Source organism: Mustela lutreola, chromosome 1, assembly GCF_030435805.1.
Source record: "Mustela lutreola isolate mMusLut2 chromosome 1, mMusLut2.pri, whole genome shotgun sequence".
NCBI classification, from domain to species: Eukaryota; Metazoa; Chordata; class Mammalia; order Carnivora; family Mustelidae; genus Mustela; species Mustela lutreola.
Genome location: NC_081290.1, coordinates 59,251,167 through 59,261,615, shown reverse-complemented (window position 1 = coordinate 59,261,615; position 10,449 = coordinate 59,251,167). Strand labels below are relative to the sequence as shown.

Here is a 10,449-nt window from a genome sequence, read left to right as displayed (position 1 = left end):
AAAACCACTCCGGAGCGGTTTGCCACACATAATAGAGGGTGCACTTGAAAAGCAGCATCCAATGACCAGTTCTGGCTAAAAACTTTTGTGTTTTTTGAAAGTTCAATTAAGCACCAGAAGTGACCACAATGTGTTTGAAACTTTATAGCATGTGTCTTCAGGAGACAAAGTGCCTAAAACTAGATGGAAAAACTTGTAATTTTTTAAATTAAAAACTGTAGACAGGAGAGGTAACAGTCAAAGTAAAATAAGCATGAATCCTACGTTTTTGTTTCAAAAATAAAACCCGAGGTATGGGGAAAATTGTAATATGGAATTCAGAAATCCACTTTGGCCATATGCTCTATTGCACGTTCGCTGTGCCTGCTCTCCTCGGACAAAAGGCTCTCAATGATGGGTCGAGCTCAGCTGGGAAAGACATAAAACTGATGGCACAAGAGGCACAGCTTTGGGAGAGGGGCACATTTTCTATCCTCACCTCAGTGATCAGAGGGGAAACTTATCATCACCGGCCTCTCTGGACTATGCTACTGGTCTAGGTGGCCATGTGAGAAAGTGCAAGGACCAACACTGGCCAACACTCCTGCTTGAAACACTCAGGTATGATCGGCTCCCAGGAAGGTCAGTTGTGTGATCTTTACAAATGGAAGGCAGCCTAAATCGGTACCCAGACTTGTCCACCCTTTCTCAGAAATGGTGTGTGAGGATCCTGGCTCTACCTGCTTACTCAAGGAGGGAGTTGGTACAATCAATCACTCACTCCCAGCTTTGGTGTCCTCATGTGTAAAATGAGGACAATGATACACCTGTTGTAGATTGATGTGAGGGAAACAAACAAACAAAATAGCTCATGTGCCAAGTGCCCAAAAATGCCCAGGAAAAGCAATCCTACAAAGGCCATTCTCCCTCCTGCTCCCTGTTCAGTCCCATTCAGTGCTCCAACTGCATCAATACACAGCTGAAGTGCTTTGGTATGATCACAGATCTCTCAAAATTTCTCTCTGCCTCCCCTAGAATGCCTTGTAGCACTTTTGTACAATCATATATGTGGTAAGTCATACCTGCGGTAATTGGATCAAGAAAAATATCTGAAAATCTTCCAGTTCTCACATAGATGTGAAAACAAGACAAAATGACCACAAGAACATAACCTCATCTCTTACTGAACATACAATCTAGGGCAAGTTTAGTTTAACAGTAGCCTTAATCAGAGCTTTTAAAATAGAAACAACAGGGACACCTGGGTGGCTCAGTGGGTTAAACACCTGCCTTTGGCTCAGGTCATGATCCTGAGGTCCTAGGATCTCAAGCCCCCTCCCACCGTTTGTGCTCTCTGTCAAATAAATAAAATCTTTAAAAATAATAAAATAAATAAAATAGCAACAACAAATATTTCTATTAGACTGTAAGGTCCTTGAGAGTTGAGCTCTCCTTTATTCAAATTTATATTCTCCTGAGGAACATAGGGAGAATATCCTCTCCCTAGGAGACTGGCCAACATGTTAGGAGATGCTAAAAGGAAAGATAAAATGAAATACTTAGAAGGGCTTATCACCTTGTATGCTTATCACCTTGTATGACTTGAAAGGCATACAAGGCTGCTTAATTGCTATAAAATAAAAAACACAGAAATCACAGTTAAGAAAGATTGGACTTGCTACCTGATGACTTCAAAAGTCACAATCTTTAAAATTTCTCGAACTTTAAATCACTCTTGAGAAGTGGTGACGCCTGGCCTTGATACAGAAGATTTCCTATCAGCTCTAGCTTTGATCCCTGTCCTCTAGCAAGTTCCTTTTTCTCTCCAAACTTCAGTTTCCTTGGCCACACAGGATACGAAATAACAAGGTTTCTAAGATCCCTTACAGCTGTAAAATGAGGTGTCCAAAATTTGTGCACATACTTGTGGCAAGTCTCCTCTGAGGAAGGCACCCTGCTAGGCGCTCCAGAGAGGCGTGAAACAGAACAGACCCAGACTGTTCTCAGTAGGCTCATGGCTTACTATGTAATAAAACACGAGGATACAAATAACTATGATTAGAGACAGGAAGGAATAATGACCATCCAAGAGGTACTCACATGGAACTTGTGCCATATAGATGAGGACTGCCTTTGGGGAGGGACAGCATTCATTCCTTTTTTGATGTGGCAAGTATGAAGCACTCACTAGGCCAAGCACAACTGTGACCAAGATACACATAGTGTATCTTCACTATGAGGATCTTCATAAGACAGCCTAAAGGCTGTCTGGCAGAAGACAGAATTCGGAGGGGGCAGATACCAGGCAGAGGGAGCTGTGCACTAAGACAGGAAGGCAGAGCATCATAAAGCACACAGGACTGAGTCCAGGGCTCTATCTGTGCAGAGGTAGGAAGTGCACAGGAGATCAGGATGAGAAAAGGTAGAGAGGTAGGGGGCACCTCATGAGGAGTCCTGACATGACAGGCTACGGACTTGACTTGGTACAACAAAATAACCTACAAGTCTAAGAGAGTGAAAGCTTACTAAACATGACCTGATCCCTCACTTTGTATCCAAATACACTATGTTTACTGTAACTAAAAGACAGACACCAAAGAAAATTCCCCCAAAAAAGTAACTGAAATAAGTTTATTTGCAGGAGAAGAACATCTGAACATCGGGTACAGTCTGACCACAATGATCCAACACCAGCAGTGACTCGTCTGAGAACGCTCTTCTGCAGTTTGGAGGAGACATCAGCTGAACACTTATCAAACCTCAGAAAGCCATCTAACCTGAGTGTTACACAATACATAATGACCGTGACACAGTAATAAAAATACAACAGCAAATACTCACTACTTTGTGAGCTACAACTGCAATATAAACAATTTAGGCTCTTTTTTAAAAAATGAAAAAAATAGATCTATTACAACTTTATTTCAAGCATTTTCAGTTAGATACAACTTTATATATTTTTACTCACAACAGACAGCAAAAGAATGCCTTCTGAAGTATCTATAGATAAAATATATTACTTATTTAAATGTTTGCACTCAGAAGCACATTTGCCAGGTAGGAGTTCAGATGAGAGAATGATTTTGTGCCAAAATCCTGGCAGTTGATCAAGACTTGTATAGTTTTCATATTTGTCTAAAAAGGTTTACATTGGAGAAAAAAGAAGGGAGAACGTAAAGACAACCAACATTATTCTTTTTCAGTGAAGCAGTCTAATTCCAGAGATGGGGCTTTCCATTTTGGATTCCAAGCGTGTCATCCCAAAGTTGAATCCTGTCCAGGCCGCAGAGGCAAGGGAGCTGGAAGGAAAGTGTTAACAGAATACTACAGAGATGGCCACTGATAACAGAGCTTCTAGAGGCCCCAGGCCACACAGTGGGGAAGGGCCGCCAGGACCACTGGTACAAAGGTACAGTGCGCTCACTGAACTGCACACATAGAGCTCCTGGGAGGGTTAACAGTTCTTGACAGAGGTTCCTGGTTGTAGTTTACAATATCTGCCTTCACCACCCTCTGTCATAAAAGAAAACAGAGTTATTATCAGAACATCAGAACATTTAGAAAGAGCTCGTTGAAGTATATTTTTATTTTCTGAACTTTGGTGAACTCCTGATGACAGACATCATAAATGAAGCCAGAACTGATATTAAAAGAATCAATCAGGACAAACTGTTGGAGAGCTGAGATGCTGGAGAGTGAGGGACTTGGGTTTGCTTTTTGGTTTTGTTTTTTAAGGATGGAAGACCAATTCCTTTACTGAGTCTTCCTGGTTTTATGACATTAACTTGAGGTTACAACAAGTCTAAAATATAACTGACAAATCAATATGAAAAATTAAACCCTGGTTATAATTTAAAGCAAAGGAATGAGAATTAATCATTCACATATTTTAATTCACAGGCAAGACATCATAATTTCAAAGTAAAATATGTCATCATTTATTAATATTTAAATAAACCATTATACCCAGCCGTAACTTTTTTAGAGTATCTGCAGCAATCTGTGAGTTAGTAAGAAATGTGTAAATGTTAAATAGGAGTCACATACAAAGGAGAAATGTTTTGAGCAACCCAATTTTTAAAACTTTTCCAGTTTTTATAACTTTCCTCCCAAATCCCTAATTTACTACCAAAGAGCTCACTACTGGGTTATGAATAAGGACTCTAACAAAATATAGAATGAAAAATTTAGAAAATTACCTCATATTCATGGTTTTTTTTTTAATTATTTAAACCAAAAGACACTTTTAACTCTTCTTTCCATCCCTCTAACCCACACTTCAAGGAATATCTTCGATGATGAATTTAGTAATATGCCCCAAGTAATTAATTTAAATTAAAACAGCTCCTTCACTATTCCCAACTCTTTTACTAAATCTGTACACAGAAGCAGACAAAGAAAGGTAATTCAAAGCAAATTTTAAAAATACTCTTTCAATTACCATGCTGCTTCAAGAAAAATGGGAATAACCATTGCACTCTTCACTTCACTGCACATGTGATAAACACAACCATAAGGACAAATATGTTTGAAAGTAACTGAAATGTTATTTTAATTTGTTCCAATTTCTTGTTTGTTGGTCTCCTGGCAAAGAACCAATTTTTCAAAGTTCTAAAACAGGCCTTACAATTAACAATACTAACTTCCAATCATGTACAATAATCATTTGAACTTCTCTACTCATAAGGAATAAAGAGCAAGACAGCATCTACCAGTTCTCCCTCCCTCCTCCCCCCAAATGCAATCAATTTACCCCTTAATACCTGCACTACTGTACTGAACAGATTCTACTCTGAGCAGAGTTGGTATGTTGATTATCTTCTTCCGGGTACTTCACTATTTCTGCCCTGACAATATGCTGCCAATTCCGTACAACATAAATAAGATGAAGAAGAAAGCAGGGGGCAGGGAAAAGAAAAGAAAGAAAAAATGGAAAGTATGTTCAATGGCTGAAAACAGAAGGGAATACCAAAGCAGAAAAAGAAACAAACACATAAATTTAAACACGTCACAGAAAAAAAAACAAAAACTTATGCATATAAAAGGAAAGAAAATGAATGAAGATCCATGAAACACTCCTCTTTGCAACTCTAGTTAATTATTGAAACAGGTCTACTGAACCGCCCAGACAAGTTGGGAGTTCTATTTTTGGTATCACAATGACACATTGTACCTATAAGGCCCAGATTTTCAGAGGACAAAAAAGAATTACAAGGCTTTTCTATACTAAAGTACAGTAACAGTACTTAATTCCATCTTCTTCAACAAATATTACTGCAGATCTATGTGCCAGTCACTCTCTACTGGGAATGCACAGGTGAATTACACAGGCTTTGTTCACTTGGTGCTCTGCACTAAATGAGAAGAGAAACATGTACACAGCTAGTTGCCATACAAGGTAAGAGCTTTACTAGTGGACTTATAACATGTTGTAGAAATACAGGCGGGAGGAGTAATTAATTCTCTTTGAAGGTGGGGAGCAGACACATAAATCTGGGGAAGCAATGTGCCACTTATAAATGTCCCAGATTTATGGACTTATTAATATATAATGCTTGTCAAAGACTTCTTTTTGATGTTCATTGCCTCGTCCCACACAACCCTCACCTCCACACTTACAAATTCCATATAGAAATAAACAATTTCGAAACACACTTTTCTATCATTCCAGAAGAAGTCCTGACATACAGTATTTAAGCATAATAACTACTGTTTCAAATATCTAAAGGAGTTTTGCTAAATAAAAAATCAAAATTGCTTTCACAGGTTTTGGATGGCTCTAACCCTTAGGATGAAAAGGGCATGTATGACAAATATGATAGAGATAACGTGCTCCCCTCAAATTTCTTACACTTGAAATTATCCTCACTTTTTTTCATGATTTCAAATATCTTATTTCTGAAAATCTTTCTTCATATTAGTATATATTAATTAACACATATATAAACACTTGTTAATGTGGGTAGTTGTTTGTAATAATATTTATAACAAATTAGATAAACAACTGATAATAAATGAAGAGGATTCTACGGTATATTAGCATTGGATGGGCTCGGCTCCAATTCTCTAGCAAGCAGCATTAACTTCTGGACAAGACTCATGATTTACTAGGCATTCAGCCTGATGCTATCAACAGAAGCATTACCAACTGCCACATGAGGTATTAAAGTTGAACACCATTATCTGACCTCCCCAAACCTAACTGTTTCATGACAAACTATGGGTTACAATAAAGAAAAGGGATTTTCATAATCAGTAAGCAACTCATTAATCCTCCAGCATGTCGGTTTAAACCCTATTTTATAAACACAACCAGGTTACTGACCTGTGTTCAAGACATTTTGGTTGAAGTACTGACTAACATAAATGACTTGGATTTTCACCATTAATTTTCATCAAATTAGTGAAGAACTAACAAGGCAACATCTTTCTTGGAGGCCTTGGCTGTCTGACATAAAGCTTTGTACAAAGTTTCTGAACTGGAAGTTAGACTAAGGCCCTACAGATTCAAAACTTTGCTTTCTATGAGGAGAAAAACAAAATTTCCATGCCATAAACTTCAGAGTCAGTGCTTTCATACTCATCAGCTTGTTTACAAGCCATTCATTGATGTTTTCAGAGAAAATGTTACCTACAAAACACCAAATTTTACTTGTGGAGCCACAAAGTACACTCTGCTATTATTCTCTGCTATTAGTTAACGGAGTAAAAATAAAGAAATAGCCCTAAGAGGAAAGAAGCTGTGTAGCTGAACACCGGCTTAACCCGTACTTTGTCAGAGTACTTACTTGTGAGTGGATATGAGAAATGGAAACGGCAGCTATGCCGAGGGTAAGCAAGAACGCAACCCAGGCGCTGAGCAGGAACGTGTAAAGAGTATAGATGCAGTCTTGTGAGGACACTAACGATCAATTTGCCAATTCTGCAATGGTGTTTTAATCCAGATAGTAACACGTTTGCCACTGCAAAAGTTGTAGTTTGTCATGTTCAGGATATGGAGTAAACATACCTTGAAGGCTTAAAACACTTGTCACTATTGCTCATTCAAAGTTAACCACTATTTTAGATATTGAAGATGTTCAGAAAAATAATACATAATCTCTCTTTCTGAGATGTGTAAGAGTCTAGCATGGAATACAGAGATGTAAACTATTAAAGAATATTATGATTGATACATATTCAAAGTGCAACAAAATTATAGATTACCACTTAAATATGGTTATAGCATTTTTTAAAAAATATTTTATTTATTTATCAGAGAGAGAGAGAGAGAGAGAGACTGCACAAGCAGTGTGAGTGGCAGGCAGAGGGAGAAGCAGGTTCCCCACTGGGCAAGGAGCCCAGTGCAGGACTCGATCCCAGGATTCTGAGATCATGACCTGACCTGAAGGCAGACATTCAACCAACTGAGCCACCCAGGCATCCTGGTATAGCATTTTTTTAAAGCATGGAACTTTGTACACAGTAGAAACTTAAAGGAAACTACTTTTCTTTTTCTTGAATATAATGTGCCCTTAGATGCTCTCAGGAACTTTCATCACTTAGGGTGTAAGTTACTTTACCATTTTGGTGTTCACAATCTCCTGATCTAAAAACACAAGGCTTATTTATGTGGTCTTTAAAGTCCCACCTATAGATCTTGAAACTACATGAAAAAAATCACTTTGAAGGTGAGGAGGAAAAGAAAAATATGGGATGATAAGGAAATCCCTTAAGCAATGTTCAGTACTGAGGATTAAAATAGTATGTATAAAGCGAGTAAATATGTTCTGCAAGGAAGACAAGTGATGTTTAAGATAAGGAAAGAATCTCACTGCAGTTTTTGTAAACAGATTGAAAAAAATGATAAAGATTAACATCTAGGCAAGAAGAATCTAAGTTCCTTGTATCTCCTTAAGGAAGATCAATATTCAGAAAAGCTAAAGAGAGGGATGCTAGGATAAGGGGTTAAATGGGCACTTCAGTTGTACAGTTACGTGCATGCACTACCACGCTAGATGTGTTCATGTGTAGTACATGTATATATATACATACGTGTGTGTGTGTGTTTTAGCATTTTTTTAGCAAGTTTACTATCTCAGACATAAGAGAAAAAAAATTTTTTTTTTGAGAAACTAATGCTTACCAAGTTCAAACCAAACAGAAATTCATAGTTTATAAACTGGAAAGTGAAAATGTCCAGGCTTAAAAATGTATTAAGGACTCTTGGGATGCCTGGGTGGCTCAGCTGGTTAAGCACCAACCTGCCTTGGGCTCAGGTCACGATCCCAGGGTCCTAGGATTGAGTCCCACATCAAGCTCCTTGTTCAGCAGGGAGCCTGCTTCTCCTTCTGCCTGCCATTCTCCCTGAAAAGTTGAACGCTACACCTTTGAGAGAATACCAACTGGAAATTCATTTTTTCCCCTAAAGGTCTGACTACTTTGTAAACAAACAAACAAAAAAACTTGAACAATATGGGAAATAAGGACATTTGTTAACAACCAGTCCTGGCTTTTACACTATCTAAGAAGAGAATAGTTGGGAAAAAAAGAGTACAGATAAATGATACAAATGCAACTATTGCTTAAATTGGGAACTGTGGACAAGGCATCTAGAGTGCATAAGTGTTTAAATAGCTGTCTGCCCCAACTTGTTCTGGGAGCTCCATGAGGACAAGGACTTCCATATATTATTCTCTGGATCCACAGATTCTACTGCAGCCCCTGGTATGAAGTAGACCAGCAAAGAACGTCTGCTGTATTAATGAACCGTGTTCCCTTTCCTTCCTCCCTTTTCCTCTTCCTCTTTACAAAGCTTGCAAAATATGCTGGCAAGTCATTTTATAGAACTCCCTAAGAGGAACAAACTACGTTAGAAGAACTAAAATAGCAGAATCTTTTAAAATAATCACTAAATGGAACCAAGACCATAACCTGATTATAAAAGTTTTTTGTTTTTGTTTTTTTTAAGATCACTCATACTTTTTTTTAAAGGTTTTATTTATTTATTTGATAGACAGATTACAAATAGGCACAGAGGCAGGCAGAGAGAGAGAGAAGCAGGCTCCCCACTGAGCAGAGAGCCCGATGCAGGGCTCAATCCCAGAACCCTGAGATCACGACCCAAGCTGAAGGCAGTGGTTTAACCCACTGAGCCACCCAGGTGCCCGTATAACCTGATTATAAATACCTATGTCACAAACTGAATTACTATAGCATCAGTTTCCATGTGTCTGGTCAGTCTACCAACTAGCTCCTTCTCCAGAAAATAAAACACTTCAAAACGAAACACTTCAAATGTTACACCAAATTCCCTCAGGAATCATTCAAAAAACACAGAAAACAAGTGTGCATTCTCCTTCCCTCTTTGTCTTGCCTCCCTGCCCCACTTCTTTTTCTCTCCCCCTCTTTCACTTACCAGTTAGAACGGCCAACATCAAGAATAAACAGATAAATGTTGGGGAGAATGTGAAGAAAAGCAAACACTTTTGCACCACTGGTGGGAACGTACACTGGTGCAGCTACTATGGAAAACTGTGGCGGTTCCCCCTCAAATTAAAAACAAAACTACCATATGATCTTGCAATTCTATTTCCAGGTATTTAGCCAAAGAAAATAAAAACACTAACTTGAAGATATATGCACTCCCATGTTCACTGCAACATTATTTACAACAGCCCAAGATATACAAACAACCTAAGTGTCCAACAATAGATGGAAGAATAAGAAAAGGTCTAGTACATATAGGAGTGAGTACCTGGGTGGCTCAATCTGTTGAGCGTCCGAGTCCTAGTTTCAGCTCAAGCTATGATCTCATAGGTCGTGATCTAATGGGTCATGGGATTGAACCCCATGCCAGGGTCTGCACTCAGCATGAAGCCTGCACAAGACTCCCTCTCCCTCTCCTTCCAACCTTCTCCCCACATGAGCACACATGTACTCTCTCTAGAATGAATACATAAATCTTCTTAAAAATATAGTGTGTGTGTGTATATATATATATATATATATATATATATATATATATATATATAAAATGGAGGGTTACTCAGCCATGAGAGAGGAAGACATTCTGTCATTTGTGACAATATGGGTGGACCCTGAGCATGTTATGCTAAGTGACAGATGTCAGATAAAGACAAGCACTGTGTGATATCACTTATATGTGGAGTTTTAAAAGGCCAAACTTATAAAACAGAATAAAATGGTAGCTGCCAGAGATCAGGGCTGGGAAGGATGAAGAAATGTTGTTTAAGGGTACAAATTTAAAACAAATAGTAAATAAACCCTAGAGATACAATACACAGTGCAGTGAAAATAAACAACAATATTGTATTATAATCATCAAACGTGTTAAGAAACTAGAACTTAATTACTCAAACTGCTAAACAGAAAAGATAACGATGTAATGTGACAGAGGTGTTAATTATCACTACAATGACAATCATATTACAATATATAAATGTATCAAATTAACATGCAGTATACCTT

General features: G+C 38.1%; 1 protein-coding gene across 2 annotated transcripts in view; it reads right to left on the bottom strand.

Moving 5' to 3' along the window:
* Window positions 1-2,595: 2,595 nt before the first annotated feature.
* The window catches only part of RAB28 (RAB28, member RAS oncogene family), a 101,339-nt gene continuing 93,485 nt past the window's right edge, over window positions 2,596-10,449 (bottom strand). The window contains exons 7-8 of one of the 2 annotated variants that reach the window (XM_059165311.1): window positions 4,743-4,837; window positions 2,596-3,492 (exon numbers count right to left, since the gene is read on the bottom strand). In XM_059165311.1, the coding sequence (XP_059021294.1) occupies window positions 4,748-4,837 (90 nt within the window). In that variant the 3' untranslated portion in view covers window positions 2,596-3,492; window positions 4,743-4,747. The remainder of the gene's footprint in view (window positions 3,493-4,742; window positions 4,838-10,449) is intronic. The other variant, XM_059165308.1, reaches the window with a different exon arrangement.